This window comes from Mus caroli, unplaced genomic scaffold, assembly GCF_978045245.1.
Source record: "Mus caroli unplaced genomic scaffold, Mus_caroli_1 scaffold_3, whole genome shotgun sequence".
Classification (NCBI taxonomy): Eukaryota; Metazoa; Chordata; class Mammalia; order Rodentia; family Muridae; genus Mus; species Mus caroli.
In genome coordinates, this window is record NW_028227258.1 from 71575898 (window position 1) to 71596281 (window position 20384).

A 20384-nucleotide genomic window follows, 5' to 3' on the forward strand; every position below is an offset into this window, starting at 1 on the left:
GTATTGAAAAAGCAAAGCAAAACAAAACAAAACATATATTTCTCTTCCATCTCTTCACTTTTTTTTTCTTTTTGGAAAGGTTTTGGATAGGATGTTATATATTCCAGAGTGATCTAGAAATTGATTGATTATGGATCTTATCTGAGGATACTCTTGAACTTGTAATCTTCTAACCTTTACATTCCAGCTAAGTAAGCAGTCTATCAAATGAACTACATCTCTAGACTCTACTCTTTCTTTTTAAGATTTTTCTTATTTTTGTGTGTATGGCTGGCTGGCTTTGAAATTTTCAAGACAGGGGCTCAGTCTGTACTCTAAGTTGGCCTTGAACTTGGAGCAATCCTCCTGCCTATGCCTACAAAGTGGTGGGCTTTTAAACAATGAGCTATCAGGCCTGCATTAAGAGCAGTTATTTAATACTATACAGTTCCCTGTAATACTTGCTCTCTGCCAAGAGGCTTGGCAACCCTGTGCTTAGAGACTTAACTAGAAGAAAGTATTACCTTGGCTGTCAATGACACTCTGTACCACTTCTTCCAAGCCTACCATGTAGATAAACTCGCTATTGGCTGCACTAGGCAGGAAGTGAAGCAAGGGGGCAGGAGGTTTTGGAGGTGGTATCTCCAGGAGCGTCTTTTCCAGCTGTTTTCGAAGAGCCAACTTGGCTGCAGCCTGTGAGTTGGCAGCGTCACTCATGGCACTGGGGCTAGGAAGTGGTGAGGACACTCTGTTCACAGTCCCTGGCTGGATATGGGAGGCAAGGTTCATATAGATGGCAGAAGACGTTGTGCGCTGACAAGGAACAGACGAACTTGACTGCTGAAAGGGAATAGGGGACAGGTGGCTGGTAAGTAGGAGACCATCTTAATTTCTTTTTTTTTTTTTTTTTTAAAGATTTATTTATTTATTATATGTAAGTACACTTCAGACACTTCCAGAAGAGGGAGTCAGATCTCGTTATGGATGGTTGTGAGCCACCATGTAGTTGCTGGGATTTGAACTCCGGACCTTTGGAAGAGCAATCGGGTGCTCTTACCCACTGAGCCATCTCACCAGCCCCCCATCTTAATTTCTAAGAGAGGTTGCTACTTGATCCTAGAGTGGACTTTTATATAATTCTTTAAAGCATCCATTATAGGGAATGTTCTCTATTCCCATCACTCTTGTCCTCTATATACAAAAACTTAAAACCTGTAGCTCTTTCTGTAAGAAAAGCAAATAAAGGGCTTTTCTGTTTCTACCCCAGTGCTTGCTCTTACTGGTTGGTAGCTGATGGCAGGATTCATGTTAGGTGTTGTGGTGCGTACAATGCCAGGCTTCGGTGGCCCCCGCTGGCCCTGAAGTTGGGCTGGATTTGGTGCAATAACACGTTGAGACATCAACATGTGTGGAAGGGTGGTGTTGGTTGCTGAACGGATGACACTGTGACCCTAAAGGGGAAGAACAGGAAAAGAACTCACAAATGGCATAATACCCCATAAAGTGCAAAGTGAAAACACTGCTTATAATGGTCCCAACTAGAACCATGGGGACTCACGCTTGATAATTTCATTTAACAACTCATGGGAGAAATCTACCATCACTCTAGTCAAAAACATTTTTTAGATTAACTTATTTTCATTTCGCGTGGATGGTGTTTCATCTGCGTGTATATGTGTGCCCTTGAACATTACTCTAAATGCTGATTAGTGGCTACAAAGTTTAAAAAAAAATGTTTATTTTATTTTTTTATATGTGCATTGGTGTTTTGCCTACATGTATGATCTATGCATTATATGCATACCCGGTGCCTTCAGAGACTAAAAGGGCATTGGATCTCTTGAGATAGGCGTTACATAAAGAAGTGACGCTCTTGTGGGTGCTAGTAATTAAATCCAGGTCTAATGGAAGAGCATCAGACCCCAACACAGATGGTTGTGAGCCACTGTAATTGAACTCAGGACCTCTGGAAGAGCAGTTGGTACTCTTAACCACTGAGCCAGCTCTCCAGCCCCAGCTGGAGATTTATTTTATTTTATTGTTTGTGTACATAAATGCAAGTGAATGCCATGCCTAGAGAGGCCAGAAGAGTGTTGGATTGATTGACTGACTGACTGATTGATTTCTTTCGTTTTTCTTTTTTTCTTTATTTTTTTAGACAGGATCTCTTTTATATAGCCCTGGCTGTCCTGGAACTCATTATGTAGATCAGGCTCTGGCTTCATAGAGATTCTTCTACAATCTTTACAAAAATCCCCAAATAAAGACAAGAGTGACAGACTTCTCCAATAGTAAGATCTCACTATGGGTCACATACCTGTAATGTTCTCATATTTTGAGGTTCAATCCCTTGAGCCCCGGGCCGGGAGGGAAGCTTAGATAAGCCTTGTTGTCCCACATGTGCAGGAGATGGCTGAACAATAGATGCTGCATTCTGTACAACTGGAGTCTGGAAAAGGAAATAGAAAATGAGACTGTGAGCTCGGCTGTGGTGGTGCATGCCTTTAATCCCAGCACTAGGAAGGCAGAGGCAGCAGGATCTCTGTCTCAAAAAAACAAAACAAAAAACCACAAAACCTAAGCCAAAACCCCTAGAGGTCAAATTCAGTTAAGTTCTAAGCTTTTAAAATTCCCTGTGAGTGTAAACAATAAATGTACCTCAAGTTCCTGACAAGGAAAAAATATGAGAAAAACAAAATTAAGCCTTTTAGGATTTTTTTCTTTTTTGTTTTGTTTCTTGTTATGTATAGTCTGGGCTGACCTGTAGACCTGGCTAGCCTCAGAGATCCATCAGCGCTGTCTTCCAAGTATTAGGATTAAAGGTACGTGTTACTATGCCAGGTCTTGTCTGGCTGGCTGTCTTTTCAGACGTGGTCAGTTTCACTCCTTTATAAAAAAGAAGCATTTTTTGTATATGACTGTTTTGCCTTCATTTATGTCTGTGTACCATGTATGTGACTGGTGGTTGCAAAGGACCAGAAGAAGGCAACAAATTCCTTGGAATTGTACTAACAGCTGTTTGTGAGCTGCCATGTGTGTGCTGGGAATCAAAGGCAGCCTCTATACAAGAGCAGCAAGAGGGCTCAACTGCTGAGCTGTCTCTCCAGGCCCCCGAACTTAAAACTTTTAATACTAAATCTACCTAGCATCACAGATACATACCACTATGCCAAATAAGGTTTTTCTTCATTAATGCTGAAGGATAAAACAAAACAGAACTACTATCTTTTAATCTCCATACTTGTAGAGATTTAAACAAACAAACACACATTAACCCACAGAACCAGAGAACAGTTTACAAAGCTGACTAACTCTACCTGGGGTAGTGCTATCTCAAACTCGACTTTTTCTCCTTTGTACAAATACCTTTTGGACCACATTCTCTTTCTGTAGCTGACTCTGTCTCAGTTTCTTTAGCAGCACCAGGCGAGCTTCTTCCAATCGTAGCTCATCCCTCAGTTGCTTGATAAGCTGCTGCCGCTCCTCCATGCCTTTCCCCTACAGAAACATGGAGGTTGTAGGTCAGCAACAGCAGCAAGGTAACCAGAATCCCTTCCTGCAAGAGATGATCTATGTTTCTCTTCTGAAACCTGCTTCTGTAAGAAGCAGATGCGAAGATATGACTATATCTTTGTAGCCCATGCAGAGCAGCATTCAGGAGGCAGGTACTCAAAAAGTACTTGTGACTATATATATAAAGGCCAATCAGTGTGTTCCTAGCAAAAACATATGACTGACAAAAAGGAAACCATATTTTCTTTTACAATAGCCTCTAAATCTTTAAAATCATGTTTGATGTAGATATATTAAAAACAAGTAAGAACTCTTCTATATTCTGGATAATGTAAAGGGGATCATCACACCTAAGGATTTACGTTATGTGACTTAAATTACAATTTGGTTTAACGGCTACCTTTCAAAGGGCACACTGTGAAGAATCAGCATGAAGAATTTATCAAATAGGTAACATTTACATCCGAAAATCAAATCAAAACAAAAACATAAAACCAAACCAGGGAATTAAGAAATGGAAGGAACATTAAATAAAAAAAAAAAAAAAGAAAGAAAAGAAAGAAAGAAAGAAAGAAAGAAAGAAAGAAAGAAAGAAAGAAAGAAAGAAAAAAAGAAAGAAAGAAAAAAGAAAACAGAGGAACTTCTTTTCCTTTTTTTACCTTAAACATCTCTAGGTTGGCTGCTTTGAGTCTCTCTTCCATCCGGGAGCTGGATCGGGGACTGGAGGCCTCATTATCAGACAAAACAATTATGTCTGGGGAAGGAGTTAGCCTTCCTCGGTCTGGCTCACTGGGCAAGAAAAGAGAAATTACAGTATTTCCAACAGTGACAGTTCCTTAAAAGGTTAAGAAAATATCTTCACTACAATGAACCAAAAAAATCCAAGGGAACATAAGTCTGTCCTGACTCAGCAAGACAAAGATAAAAACAAGTCCTAGAATAAAGATAGATATCAAGATGTGAATAATGGAAAAACCTTAGCAAAAGCAGGCATGTATATCACCACATGACATACATATAGGCAAAATATTCATAAAATAGTAATTTTTTAAAATTGGGGTGGGGGGTAACAATTAGGTGGGGCTAAAGAGATGGCTGAATAAGAAGAGCACTGGCTACCCTTCCAGAGGACTCAGGTTCAATTCCCAGCACCAACATGGTGGTTCACAAGAGTCTGTAATTCCAGTCCCAGAGGATCTGACATTTCCTCTGGCCACCACTGTATGCACATGATATACAGATATCCATGCAAATGAAACACTCATAAACATAAAAAGAAGAAAAAAAAAGGGGGGTAGGGAGAAAAGAGGAGGGAGAGAGAGAGAGAAAGGGGGTGGGGTGGGGAGAATTTGGTATGTTGGCTCACACCTTTAATCCCAGCACTCAATGTCAGTCTAGTCTACATATGAAGTTCCAGGGCAGCCTTAAAAATTAAAAATTGAGGTAAGTGCTCTAATACCACATTTTAATTTACAACTGTTTTGCCTAATCACAACATTTAGCTGTCATTAATTATCTTATTAGTTATTTAGAGGCTTCATGAAAGGGCAAAGCCAGTAGAATGTAGTAATCTACTTGAGTACTACTGATGGACAAAAAGGAAGCAGATTAACACTAATAACATAGTTCTAGTTAAGTGACATTGTATCCTGTCAAGAGTGAATCACAGAGAGGCAAAAGATGGAGTGGACAATGGCTTGAGGAAATTGACAGTACCAATTATAAAGTATATAGCCTCATGGAAAGGATTAAACCAAAGACACACTATCAAAGTATCTAGTACCTTTGCTGAAGAGAAACTATCCAGGAACTACTTAAAAAAAATTTTTTTTAAATTTATTTTATGTATCTGAGTATACTGTCACTCTCTTCAGACACACCAGAAGCCATTACAGATGGTTGTGAGCTACCATGTGGTTGCTGGGAATTGAGCTCAGGACCTCTGGAAGAGCAGTCAGTGCTCTTACCCACTGAACCATTTCTCCAGCCCCACCAGGAACTATTCAGATATCTAAAATCCTTCACATGGACTTTTCTTTTCTTTCTTTTATCTCACATTGACTTTTCTTCCGAATCTATTCATTTGGTAACTCTTGTTTTTATATTTCTGCAGCCCAAATAGAATTTCTTAGATTCCCAAAACAACAAATGTATCTCCCACTTCTCCTGATTCTTAAATGTTTCTGAAACAGCCAGGCATGGTGGCACATGCCTTTAATCCCAGCACTTGGGAGGCAGAGGCAGGCGGATTTCTGAGTTCGAGGCCAGCCTGGTCTACAGAGTGAGTTCCAGGACAGCCAGGTCTACATAGAGAAACCCTGTCTCAAAAAACAAACAAACAAAAAAATGTTTCTGAGACAGGGTCTCATGCAATTGGTTAACCTTGAAATCCCAATCTCTCTGCCTCTATTTCCAAAGCACCATGATCTCAAGAATGCAGCACCATGCCTGGCTAAATTTATTTTTCCCTATTCTTTTGTGGTATTGGGGATAGAACTCAAGGCTTCACAGATACCTAAGCATGCCTTCTATTACTGAACTTCAGCTACAGCTTTTTGAGATAGAATAGCTGGGAGTATATAAGTCTCGGTTAGATTGGTGTGCTTGTATGTCTTAAAGATGGAACCTAAAACCCAAAGCTCACAGGTCATTACTTCTACAACATACCTATCCACTATTTTCTCATGGTTTTGTGTCTCAGGTCCTTTTGGGACACAAAAGTATTTGTACACGTTTGTGTTATTGGGAATCAACCTAGGATTCCATGCATGCTAGGTAAGTAGTCTACCATTGAGCAAAATCTCTAGCCCCAAGCAGCTTTTTTAATGCTTTTAATTTTAATTAATTTAGTGTCTGACATGCAGGCACTTATGTGCCAGGGTACAGCTGTGATAGTTAAAGGACAACTTTATGGAGTCAGTTTTCTTCTTTGACATGTGAGTTCCAGGAATTAAACTTACATTTATCAGCTTTAGAGGCAAATGACTTTACTCACTGGGTCATCTTGCTGGTCCCTGCGGCCCAGGCTAACCTTGAACTCACAGCAAGCACCATCACCATTCTTAGTTCCACCTAAAGAAGTCTTTTAAACAAGGTAGCCCTCAATGAGATAAGCCTTTACTTTCTCAACAGGGTAAATCTGAGTTACTAATATGTTTAGCTGAGAAAACAGAAAAAGAGAGGGAGTAAGGAGAATGACTGCTTTGTGGACTTGTAAATGTGTCTGGACTGGACTGTAGCCACAAGTCAGCCAGCAAGCTGAGAATATATAGTTACAGGGAAAAAAATGCCAATAGACAGCGGCTTTATGAAATTCTGGTCCTGACTAGGTAAGCATGTTCTGTAAAAAGCTTGTTTCTAAGGTAAAAAACATCCCTCACTCCCACCTTTATTGCTGAGACTGCTTACCAAGATGGGCAAAGATATTTCTTAATGAACATTTTAGAACTATATAACATTATCAGAAACTTACACTAGCAAACAACACTAAACAGTATTTTATGCTTAGATACAATCAGAAACATATTACCAGATAGATAAGGAAAAGCCCAAGTCAAGTCTAGTCTCTTAGTTTGCTTGTTTTGTTTTTTTGTTTTTTTTGTTTTTTTTTGGTTTTTCGAGACAGGGTTTCTCTGTGTAGTCCTGGCTGTCCTGGAACTCACTCTGTAGACCAGGCTGGCCTCGAACTCAGAAATCCGCCTGCCTCTGCGCTTGTTTTGTTTTTTGAGACAGGATTTTTCTGTGTAGCCCTGGCTATCCTAGACTCACTCTGTAGACCAGGCTGGCCTTGAATCCCAAGATCTGCTTACCTCTGCCTCCTAGGTGCTGAACTAAAGACATGTGTCACTATGCCTGGAGCCCAACATTTTTTAAAGCACCATTTGAAGATTGTAAGTATGAAACTTTTACCTGTTAGATTATTAAAAACTGAACAACAATTATACCCTCAATCTGGCATATTCCCAGAAGTTATAAAGCTTCCAATTCTGTTTTGTTTTGTTTTTTCTTTTTGTAGCCCTGGCTGGCCTTATATATGCATATATAACCACGGCCTGGGTTAAAGATCCTTCAGAGATTTAAAATTTTGCCCCAATTAGTGGTATCGAAGGAACAAAGACAGAAGATCTCATGTTACAAACTTAACCTTCCATATTTCCTTTTTATTCCTTTAAAAATTTATTTTATTCTGTGTGCACAAATGTTGCCTACATACATATATGTTTACCACATACATGCCTGGTACCCTGGAGGAGTTTGAGAAGGTGGAGTTGAACTCCTGAAACTGGAGGTATAGATGGTTGTGAATTACACATGGTATATGTGCTAGGAACTCAACCCAGGTCCTCTACAAGGGCAACAAGAACTCTTAGCCAATAAGACTCCTTTCCACTGCCTTGTTTTTAATTCATATCAAGGAGATCATGCCTCTCCTTAGTTTTTCTTACAGAACACCTCATGGGGAAAGATATGCTATTAAACTCAATGCCCACAAAGTGTAATGTATTTTATTTTCTAAGTTCATTATCCACAAATAAAATTAAATAAAATGGTTGGGTTTTGAGTGCTGTAAGACCTTTTTGGGGGGCAATATTTGGAACTGATTCTAGAACCTTATACAGGTTAAGCAGACACTGGATTTTGACCTAGATGATCAATCCCATATTCTGACTTTTGAATAAATATAATTAAACAGCACTGCCAGTTTGTCAAAGTGGTGCACAATGTGTCCATGAAGGATGTGCTTAAAGAGCTTAGTTTGGAACACACAGTTAAGTTTCATTCACATGTTCCCATTCATCCATATCATCCCTCCTGAAGAATGTAAGGTTGATCCACTTATATAACATTTCTCCAAATCTACATGTAGCTTCCAAAAGAAATCTCTTTCAGGATCACTAAGGAATTTGTTTGAAGTTTTTAAATACTAATACCAAGAGTAATTACTTCAGGTTTTTGTTTGTTTGGTGGGATTTTGTTGTTGTTGTTGTTGTTTTTAAGAGTTCTAGGACAAGACTATCAAAAGAAAGAAAGGAACACATGTAAGGCATGAACTATTCCTTTCTTCTCTCTAGGCTAGTTTGTTAAAGAGCCGGCTTTGGATACTAATCCAGGATAAAAACCAGGAAGGTCAAATAAAATGAATAATGAGTAATTCTTACTTTTATCAAGTATTTCTAAACTACTGATAAACAGTGTCCTTAAAACTAGGGGTATCTATATTCTGATTCAACTACCAGGCTGATTTAAGCCTCGGTTAGTTCTAGGTTCCTTTCTTTAAAAAAAAAAATTTTTTTTAATCTTCTTTTCTTAAACTTTTTTTAAAAAAAGATTTATTTATTTATTATATGTAAGTACACAGTAGCTGTCTTCAGACCCACCAGAAGAGGGCATCAGATCTCATTATGGGTGGTTGTGAGCCACCATGTGGTTGCTGGGATTTAAACTCAGACCTTCAGAAGAGCAGTCAGTGCTCTTAACTGCTGAGCCATCTCTCCAGCCCCTCTAGAAAGTGGTACAGATAGAGCAAGAATTGAAGAACTGCAGGGACCACATGTGTATAATGTTCCTTTTGACAAAAGAAAAACCAGGTCCCTGAAATAGAATCCAAATAGATCCTAAATCCCTTTTGTTTTGTTTTGTTTCTCTGTGTAGGCCTGGCTGTCCTGAAACTTGCTCTGTACACCAGGCTGCCCTTAAACTCAGAGATACACTTGCCTTTGCCTCCTGAGTGCTGGGATTAAAGGCATGCGCTGCCACCACCTGGCTGATACCAATTTGTTTGCTTTAATCCTAAAGCCATTTTAGGAGGAGGGAACAAAACAAAGAAATATTAATTGGGTTAGAATCTAATTCACCTTATTCCAGAAATGACCTCTTTTTTTTTTTTTTTTTTTTTTTTTTAAAGAAGAAAGAAGTCTGCACAGGTGCCCATAGAGGATAGGAAAGGGTGCTGGATCACTTAAGAGTTGGAATTACAGGCGGCTGTGAACCATTTGACGTGGGAACTAGGATTTGAAGTCCAGTCCTCAAGACTGGGCAGCAAACACCTCTCTGGCCCCTAGAAATAAATATTTTATCTTAGGTAAGAACAATGACTTTCGTTATGAGCTACTAGCTTCATCTGGAAATAAGAGAAACTCATGCTCTGTTCAAGCCAGAGGACACAGATCTTTCTAGAAGCTTTAGGATGCCATCATGTGGTAGCTTATATACGTAATCCCAGCACTGATATGCTGAGACAAGAGGACTGCTATAAATTCAAGACCAGCATGACTACAATAGTATGAGACCCTGTTGCAAAACAGCAAAATACAAAAGGGGCAGTTTTAGGATAAAAAGCACCATCCTCTCGTTGAAATTCATCCCATTTTTACAAGCTTATTTTAAGACGACCCAATCCTTAAAGGCAGCTGCTCCATACCTTCGTCTAGCACTCATATCCACAGGCTCATCATTTATGTTTTCTTTGCCAGGCCTTCCAGCAGTCCTGTTGTCTCCATGAGGCCTGAGATTTCCATTAAGTTTCTCTTCATAACCCTTGACACCACTGCCATCTTGTTTAGTAGGTAACTCATGTGGCACCTCAAGATTTGCCAAATCTTTCCTTTTGAGCAGTGCTAACATTTTCAGCCGTTCCATGGCCTCATGCCCCTCCATTTTCAGTCGTTTTGCCAGAACATCATCTCGCTCATCTGCTGGGTCCAAACTCCTCTTCAAAAGATTCAGGCGAAGAGCATCTTCTGTCATTCTATCCATCCTATGGAATGAAATATCAGAATAAAGTTCCTTATGTAGGAGTGTGAAGTGAACTGCTGAGGTAAAGAAAAAATAATTTATGTAACATACATTTAAACTTACAGATAACAGAGCTAACTCCCAATGCTATTACTGTCCAACAACATTTATTAAGTATTTCTCTATCAACTTCAGCAATAAAAACAAACTTCAAATACACCATAGTCTCCAAAGGCCTTTAATTATAAAAAGTGCCCAAAATCAAACACTACACTCTTGTGAATGGTTCTCTAAAAACAATCAACAACAACAAAAACATTCATGATAGGGATGATAGAGCTTACCTAAAATTCCAGAACTTTGGTGTCTGAGTCAGGAAGATCTAGAATTTAATGATAGCCTGAGCTATAATAATGCCAGATCCTGTATATAATTAAACAAACAACTAGACTGGAGAAGTGATTCAAAGTACTTGCTACTCTTATAGAAGACTGAGGTTCAACTCCTAGAACCCACATGGCAGCTTACAAATATCCATAAAACTCTAGTTTCAGGGAATCCAGAGCCCTCTTGGGTCTCTGTAGTCATCAGGCACACTCTCAGTGTTTATATTCAGTGTGTGTGTGTGTGTGTGTGTACGTACATATATGTATAGATACACATATATAAATATTTGTTGTATATATACACACACACATATATATACACGCACATATTGAATGTGTGCCTGATGCCTACACACACATACACAAAATTTTAAAAGATAAACTAAAATGACAACAAATAGAGCCATTAAAAAATAAACTAAAATAACAACAAACTGTGCCAGCAAGATGGCTCAGTAGGAAAAGGTGCTTGCTGCCAAGTTTGATGACCTAAGTTCAATCCTAGAGCTCCATGGTAGAAGGAAAGAATCAATTCCTAAAAGTTGGTCCTCTGACCTCCAAGTGAATGTTATGGTATATGCAACTTCTCACAACAAATAATAAATATAACATATATTATTTTATTTTTTGAGACAACCTCTTCACATAGTCCTGGAACTCAATATGTAGACCAGGAGGGTCTGCCTGCTTCTGTCTTTCCCAGTGCTGGGATTAAATCACTTTATTTTATTTTATTTTTTTTAAAGATTTATTTATTTATATGTAAGTACACTGTAGCTGTCTTCAGACACTCCAGAAGAGAGAGTCAGATCTTGTTACGGATGGTTGTGAGCCACCATGTGGTTGCTGGGATTTGAACTCCGGACCTTCGGAAGAGCAGTCGGGTGCTCTTACCCACTGAGCCATCTCACCAGCCCAAATCACTTTATTAAACCAGTATAATCACAACTACATTTTAAATACTGTGCCTTCTACTCACAGGTAAGTGTGGTCCTCATCTGGGCATTGAGGAAACTTATCTTTGCAACAGACAACAACCATTTCTAAAAACCACAACTTATCAAAATGCAGAGTTACAGAGCCTATCTACAACATCTACAACTCCCATACCCAAGGCTCAGGGATTGGGGCAGAAAAAAAATTAAGAGCCAGAAGAACAAGGAGTTTTGCTATGAGATTGTGTCTCCTAAAACTGTAAGAAGCTACACCCAAAAAGTCTCATCAACATGATTGTCTTAAACAAGAATTGAACAAGGAAAACAATAGACATGCTAACATGGACAGGGAAAGCCCAGGCTTCAAAGCTATACAATCAACTATAGGCAACAAAGGAATGCTAAGAGCTGGATTAATAATAGTTTTTCCCAGAGAAGAACATTTGGTTATCCAATTCCAAATGGTTATGCTCCAGGCCTGGCTACACAGTCCAGGCTGTCTACCCTGGAGCTCACTGTGTGTGTGCCCCAGGCTGGGCTTGAACCCAGACATCCTCCTGCCTCTGCACACAGTCACATACACACACAGACACACAGCCAGCAAAGCATCCTGTGAGGTTTAAATCTCTTTATTTCAGGTCTCAGAGCTGAGCACACAGTCTGTATGTCTGTCCTGGAGCTCACTGTGTGTCTGTGTGTCCCTGGCTGGCCATGGAGGTGGCTCCATGTGCTCCAGGCCTGTCCTTCAGTCTATCTGTCTGCCCTGGAGCTCATACAAGTAACACTAAACAGATGAGACTTGTTATCTACTCTAAAATCTATACAAATCTAGATTAAAAAAAAAAAAAGGAAGACACTGTCTTTTCCAGTATGTCCCCTATTATATCACCAGACCTTCTTATAGTTGTTTCCTCCAAGGAAAGCTTACTATTAATAATAATAAGCAGCCATCTTTTGACCAAGAGGGAAAGCAGCCTACTAGTAATAAAGCCAACACTGTGTACTAGAAAACATAAGTGACTGGAGCTAATTACATAGCCATGTCAACATGTCAAAGTACTCTGAAGCTAATCTATGTATTCTTATTACAGTGGCCAATAACTTTTTTAAATATTTAAGCTACTGTTAGCTGGGTTTTCTGTACCTAAACAAAGCACATTCTAATAGGTCTGTTAAAACTGGCACCATGAAATCAAGGTGAGGATATTAAAAAACAGCTGCATATGTGGCACATAAGCAAAGACTCACAGCTTAGGCTAACACTAGGTGCTTATTTGAACAGGCAGAGAAAGCAATTGAAGTAATATTTAAGGATGAATCAAAGTACTGAAAAAGAATATATAGTTAGAAAGAAAGGGACCAGGCTAGAACCTCAATTTAAGGGCTAAATTATAGGAAATAAATCAGAAAGCAAGAGAGAAAGCTTGCCATGTTAACAAGTTAAAGTGAAAAAGGAAAATAATAGTGTCAAACAAATGCAACAAAAAGACTAACTAGATAGAGAAGACAGCGCAGCCAGTTAAGAAAAATGCTTGTTAGTTAAACCTAACATCCCCAGTTTGTCCCCTGGAATCCATGTAAAAATGTCAGATATAAGGGTATACATCTGTAATCTCGAAACTCCTAAGGAGAGTGATGGGAGGAGGGGACAGGCGAATTGTCTAGAAGCCCACAGGCCAGCTATCCTGCAGCAGACTGTGAAAAACAGGAGACCCTGCCTGAAACAAGGTCCCCCATGGTGACAACTGACTCCTTAAAGTTAACTTCTGATCTCCTCAAACACCACTCACACAAATCATATACACACTACACAAGCATAGATACTCTAAATATAATTTTTAGAAGTTTAAGACAAATGCAGCTGCATAGTAGATTCAAGGCCAGCCTGAGATACACAAGACCCTATCAGAAAACAAAACAAGTTAAATAAGATGGCATATACCTTTAATTCTAACACTAGCACTAAGAAAAGCAGCAGCAGCAGCAGCAGCAGCAGCAGCAACAGCAGGAGGTAATCTTGGTAGTAAGGCCAATTCCATCTACATACCAAATTCCAACTCAGAGCAGGATAGTGAGGATCCTGTCTCAAAAACAAAACACTAGCCAGGCGGTGGTGGCACACGCCTCTAATTCCAGCACTTGGGAGGCAGAGATGGGGATTTCTGAGTTCAAGGCCAGCCTGGTCTACAAAGTGAGCTCTAGGACAGCCAGGGATACACAGAGAAACCCTGTCTTGAAAAAAATCAACCAAACCCACTAAACAACCAGCACATTCTGCAATTCCTGCTTCTGTCAAAAATGACATAAGAGAAAGCAGAGTTGCAGAGTTACATTCTACTTGAACAAAAATTCATCAAAAAATACATTTTAAATAGGGGGTTCAAGGTACTAGACACAAAGCAACAAATGTAAATTGACAAGGAACAAATAAAGTAAGCCCTACAGCTGCCCTTGTTCACTGACATGAAAGAATTTTTAAGACACAGTTTAGGGAAGAGAAACTGGGGTAAGACTGAGTTGAAGAGATGTAGCTGAGAACAACTAAAATAATGGCAGCTAAATTCCCAAGGACAGAGTCGTTAGAAGTCGTTAGTCGTATACAGAAGAAAAGCAGTCTAGAGGTCTCTCAAATGACCCTCCTTATATACTGAGGGACTCAGAAGAACTGATTAGTATGTCACTGCCTTTTGACCTTCACACACCACAACATGTGTACATTCTCACTTTCAGACAAGAACGCAAACATACATGTACACACAAACACAAAACTCAAAAATTTTAAGACAATTATTTGATTTGAAACAATTATTTGATATAGGGCTATATTCCACATGCTCAAAAGAGAATCAGAAAGAATAGCTTTCCCCCCCCCCCCCAAAAGGATTCTGAAATAACTACCTATTCACACACAAAACAATCAGGATAGTCCCCCGCCCCCGCACCATATATAAAAATTATGCAAAACTAGAACAAAAGCCTAAATGTAAGAGTTAAAAATCTACACCTCTTTTTTCGATTGATTGATTGGTTAAGGGTTTCTTTTTTTTTTTTAAAGATTTATTTATTTATTCTATGTAAGTACATTGTAGCTGTCTTCAGATACCCCAGAAAAGGGAGTCAGATCTCATTATGGATGGTTGTGAGTGACCATGTGGTTGCTGGGATTTGAACCTAGAACCTTCGGAAGAGCAGTCGGGTGCTCTTACCCACTGAGCCATCTCACCAGCCCGAGGGTTTCTTTATATTATATATAATTATATAAATATATATATAATATATAAATATATATATAATATATATATTTCTTTATATTGATTAGTATGTCACTGCCTTTTGACCTTCACACACCACAACATGTGTACATTCTCACTTTCAGACAAGAACAAGAATGTACACATGTTGTGGTGTGTAACGGTCAAAAGGCAGTGACATACCCCTGGCCATCCTGGTACTCTATTTGTAGACAGGCTGTCCTGCAACTCAGAGATTCACTTGCCTCTACCTCAACAGTGCTGGAATTAAAGGTGTGTTCAACCACTGTCCAGAAAAAAATGTAAAATTCTTAGAATACAGTATTTATAATAAATAAATAAATAAATAAATAAATAAATATTTTTGCCACCTGGGATTAAACAATATTTCTTAGCTATATACCAAAAATCATAGAGAAACAAAAAGGGTAAACTAGGTTTAAACAAAATTAGTATCTTATGTACTTTCTAGGATATTGCCTAGAAATTAAGAATTCAGATGTAGCTATAGAGTGCTTGCCCAAAATACCCCAGGCTCAGTGAAGATAGGGTAAGAGGCACTGAACAGAATGGTATAGCTGAAATTAGGAAAAAAATGCAAGCATGATATACAAACTAAGACAATGTCTAAAACCCAAGGTCTTGAGACTGGAAAGATTAGTGGTCAAGAACACTTGTTTCTGCAGAGACAACAGGTTTGGTTCTCAGCACCACATGGCAATTTACAACCACAACTAATAATTCCAGTTTCAGTGGATCTGGTGCTACCTTTTGGCCCCTGTGAGCACCAGGCACACAGCTGGTGCATATACATACATGCATATAAAACACACATACATAAAGATAAAATTAATTATTAAAGATTAACAAATAAAATAAAATCCAAATCTGGGGATGTAGTACAGTGGTAGAGCACTTGCATAGTATTCACGAGACCAAGTTTAGTCCTCAGTACCAGAAAAAAAAAAAAAAAAAGAATAAGTGAATGAATGAATGATGGGGTGGGGAATGGGTTAAGAATGAGTGATAGCGAATCCAGGCAGGGAAGCAAATAATTTGGGTAGACATTTCTCCAGATGTACAAAGGCTAATGAGCACACAGAAGATTCTCAAAATGATAGTCACCAAGAAGAGGAAAATCAGAACCAAGATGCAGAACTAACAATGTGGATCAGTGGATAAAGGCACACATAAGCCTGGTGATCTGAGTTTGATCCTGAAAACCCACATGAAAGTAGAAACAGTCAACTCCTCAAAATTGTTCTATAATCTCTACATTTAGGGTGGTGCAAGTATGCAAATGTACAACATACACAATGACGCTTTCACAACAACTAGGATAGCTATAATACAGAAGACAGATAATAACATTGAAGAACGTACAGAAAAAGTAAAAGACTCAAATTGCTGCTGGCAACTCACTAAATTAAACAGAGGTACTATACTATACAACCCACTATTCAATTGGTAGTTTTATGTCCAACAAAACTAAAAACTGATTTCACACAAAAACCTGTCTACAGCCGGGTGGTGGTGGCGCACGCCTTTTATCCCAGCGCTTGGGAGGCAGAGGCAGGCGGATTTCTGAGTTCGAGGCCAGAACACAGAGAAACCCCGTCTCGAAAACAAAACAAAAAAAAACAAACCAAAAAAACAAAACAAACAAACAAACAAACAAAACACCCTATCTACAACCCTAAAACCTATCACTGTGGTACACAATTAAATAGAATATTGTTAAGACAAAAGGGGTGGTGGGGGTGGTGGTGACTAAAACAAATGTTACAAAACAGAGAAAATACCAAATAATGATGGAACACACCTTTAATCCCAGTACTTGGGAGACAAAGGCAAGTAGGTGGATCTGGGTTCCAGGTCAGCCTAGTCTATAGAACAAGTTCCAGGCCAGCCAGAGCTACACAGAAAAACAGAAACAACAAATTATAATAATAAAATGAAAATACAGAGAAACCCTAAAAAAAATTCGTTAAATGGTAGAGACAGTTAGTTATAAGACACTCATGTGATTTGCTGTTTTGATTTCTGTGATTTCAGTTATTTTCAGTTAGCTGTGCCCTCAAAACATTACATGGAAAAAAATTAGAAAAAAAAAAAGCCATTTATCAAGTTCAAATTATAAAGTATTCTCTCTCTCTAACAGAGTCTCACTGTGTATATCTGGCTGAACTGTAAATGTTGGATACCATCATAATCAGAGATTTGCTTGTCTTTGCCTCCCTGGTGCTGAGACTAAAGTGTGCATACTACACGAGACCCCAAGTTACATGTTCTTCTAAAGAGTGTTAGCATTCTTCCTTAATACTGACTGCCACTGTGGTGGTTTGATAGGAATGGCCCCCATGGACTCATGTGTTTAAATGCTTGGCCCATAGGGAGTGACTTGATTGGAGCAGATGTGGCCTTGGAGGAAATGTGTCACTGTGGTCTCATTCAAGCTAAACCCAGTGTGGCACACAGTCTCCTTTGCTACTTAATGGTCAAAATGTAGAACTCTCAGCTCCTCCAGCACCACGTCTGCCTATGGGCCTCCTTGTCCCATCATGGCGATAATAGACTAAACCTCTGAAAGTGAGCCAGCTCCAATTAAATGTTTTCCTTTATAATAGTTGCCAAGGTCATGGTGTCTCTTCACAGCAATAAAACCCTAGCTAAGACAACCAGTACACCACAGTGTACATGTTCAAGTGACTTAATAATGGCTTCGAAGCAAAGGAATAGTAATGCACGTAAGTCATCAGAGCACAATATACAGGCCAGTGATTTTGGCACTGTGTCCTGCAGGACATAGAGGAAACTATAGAATACATAGGATTCAGGACTATCTTCTGGAGGCTTTGGAAAATATCTTTTGGGTGTTTGCTACATGTGAAAAATATGAGGACCTAATTTTGAATTTCCAGCACTCTTGTAAAAAGCTGAGTGCAGCAACATCTACTTATAATCTCAGTGCAGGGGAGGCAGAAACAGATCATCTCAAAGATAAGGTGGACGAAGACAAGGACCTCTGGGAACGTGTACACATACAAAATCGGCTTTAAAAAAGCACATTTGTAAACAAAGATCGGTAGCTGCCTAAGGCAGAACTACTGCTAATGAGTAGTGGGTCTCTGTTCAGTTGAATATATGTTCTGAATCTGTAATAAAGGACGCACAAACTCTGACTACACAAATAGATGAAGTATAAACTTCAGTTTTTATTTGCTTAAACACTGTATTTATTTATTTTATGTATATGAGTGCTCTATCAGCATGTACACATACATGCCAGATCATATTATAGATGGTTGTGAGCCATCATGTGGTTGCTGGGAACTAAGCTCAGGACCTTTGGAAGAGCATGTAGTACTCTCTTAACAGCTGAGCCATCTCTCCAGCCCTCTCAGATTTTAATTAGAAGTTCTGCAGCTTCAGAGATGGCACAGCAGTTAAGAGCACTGACTGGGGCTGGTGAGATGGCTCAGTGGGTAAGAGCACCCGACTGCTCTTCCAAAGGTCCAGAGTTCAAATCCCAGCAACCACATGGTGGCTCACAACCATCCGCAGCGAGATTTGGCGCCCTCTTCTGGAGTGTCTGAAGACAGCTACAGTGTACTTACATAAAGAGCACTGACTGCTCTTCCAGAGGATCTAGGTTCAATTCCCAGCAACCACATGGCAGCTTACAGCTGTCTATTAACTCCAGTTATATGGGAGTTACATATGTATTTGGTGGTAAACACACATACATGCAGGCAAAACACACACACACATAAAAGTTTTTAAAAATAATAATATAAAATCTTATCACTCTTTGATTACATGTGTGGGATATGTGGATGTGGCTGCAGGGGTTTAAGGAAACAAAAGGCATCGTATCCCTCTAGAACTGGAGTTACAGGCATTTGTGAGGCACCCATGTAGATGATGGGAATCAAAATCAATGTATTTGCAAGAAATAGGGGTGGGAGTATCTTACCCTATGAGCCATGCCTCTCTAGCTCCAAAAATTATTCACAAATTCTGTTGGCATGTGAACTCCAACAAAAGTGGATTTTAAAAATGCTTATAAAGGGGCTTGGATGATGGTTTGGCAGTTATGATACCTAACTGCTCTTCCATGCTAGCTTGCAACAGCTTATAACTCTGGTTCTAGAAAATGCCTTTTTCTGGCCCCCTCTAACACTAAAGATGGACATACAGAATGAAGGCACACATACATATACATAAATCTTTTTTAATAAAGGAAAAATATGTTAGTAGCAGGAATGATGGAAAGTATTAGCATGGCAGAGTAGGGGTGGTGGTGCAAACTACAATTCCAGCATTCAAGAAGCTGAGGTGGGAGGATAAAGAGTTCAAGGCCAATTTGGGCTTATGGAGTGAAAACCTAAAGGCCTAACTCAAAAACAAACAAACAACCCAAAATCAAAGAGCAACTTTTTTTTTTTTGGTCTTCCGAGACAGGGTTTCTCTGTGTAGCTCTGGCTGTCCTGGAACTCACTTTGTAGACCAGGCTGGCCTCCAACTCAGAAATCTGCCTGCTTCTGTCTCCTGAGTGCTGGGATTAAAGGCGTGCACCATCACGCCCGGCTCAAAGAGCAACTTTTATGCAGTTCAATATATAAACGAAACCCACAGATCTAAGAATTTCAACAACCTTAAACACAAGGAAAGACAAGGAAAAGTGCTTGGTTTACATGTATGTACTGACTCACCTAATTCAATAAATACTGAATGATTAATCTTGGAAAATCTTGGGGCTGGAGAAATGACTCTGTGGGTTAAGTACTTGCTGTGCAAAATGAAGACCTAAGCTGGGATTCCTCTTACTTATATTAAAAAGAGAGGTATGACAACAAACATCTATAAACTCACAGTGAATGGGAGGCAGATCCTGGGGACTTGCTGGCCAGCTACTCAGTATGAACTGGTAAGCTCCAGATTTAGCCAGACAACCTTATCTTAAAAATAAAGTAGCCAGGTGTGGTGGCAAACACCTTTAATCCCACACTCGGGAGGCAGGGGCAGGCCTGACTCCCTCTTCTGGAGTGTCTGAGGACAGCTACAGTGTACTTACATATACATATAATAAATAAATAAATAAATCTTAAAAAAAAAAAGAGCACTGGTTGTTCTTGCAGGACCTGTGTGGGTTCCTAGAATCCACCTGGCTGCTTACAACTCTTTGTTCTAGGAGATCTAATGCCCTCTTCTAGCCTCTGCTGGCCATGCATGCACATATGCACCTACATACTGCATGGAAATAACATACACACATACAATACAAATAAACACAAAAGGCTAAAGCAGTGTACATAGTGGTAGAGTCCCTGCTTAGCATGCGAGAGGCTCCCCAGACTCCCCAGAATAACACACACACACATATACACACACAAAGTTTGTGTGTGCATATGCAATGGGAACTCAAACTTACATTGGACCCAAGGGTATCAGTGGGCTTCTTGCTTGCTAGGCAAGCACTCTATCATTTGAGCTACATCCCCAGCTTCATTTCCTTTTACTTTTTAATTTAATAGTTGTGTACATTGTGCCTATGTGACTATGCAAATGCCATGGTGTGTATG

General features: G+C 39.4%; 1 protein-coding gene across 1 annotated transcript in view; it reads right to left on the reverse strand.

Annotated features, from left to right (window-relative positions):
- Positions 1-20384, reverse strand: part of Gatad2b (GATA zinc finger domain containing 2B) — a 70356-nt gene that overhangs the window by 9711 nt on the left and 40261 nt on the right. The window contains exons 2-7 of the mRNA XM_021157791.3: positions 9914-10249; positions 4152-4281; positions 3346-3477; positions 2297-2428; positions 1260-1430; positions 504-819 (exon numbers count right to left, since the gene is read on the reverse strand). Coding sequence (XP_021013450.1) covers positions 504-819; positions 1260-1430; positions 2297-2428; positions 3346-3477; positions 4152-4281; positions 9914-10248 — 1216 coding nt within the window. The 5' untranslated portion in view covers position 10249. The remainder of the gene's footprint in view (positions 1-503; positions 820-1259; positions 1431-2296; positions 2429-3345; positions 3478-4151; positions 4282-9913; positions 10250-20384) is intronic.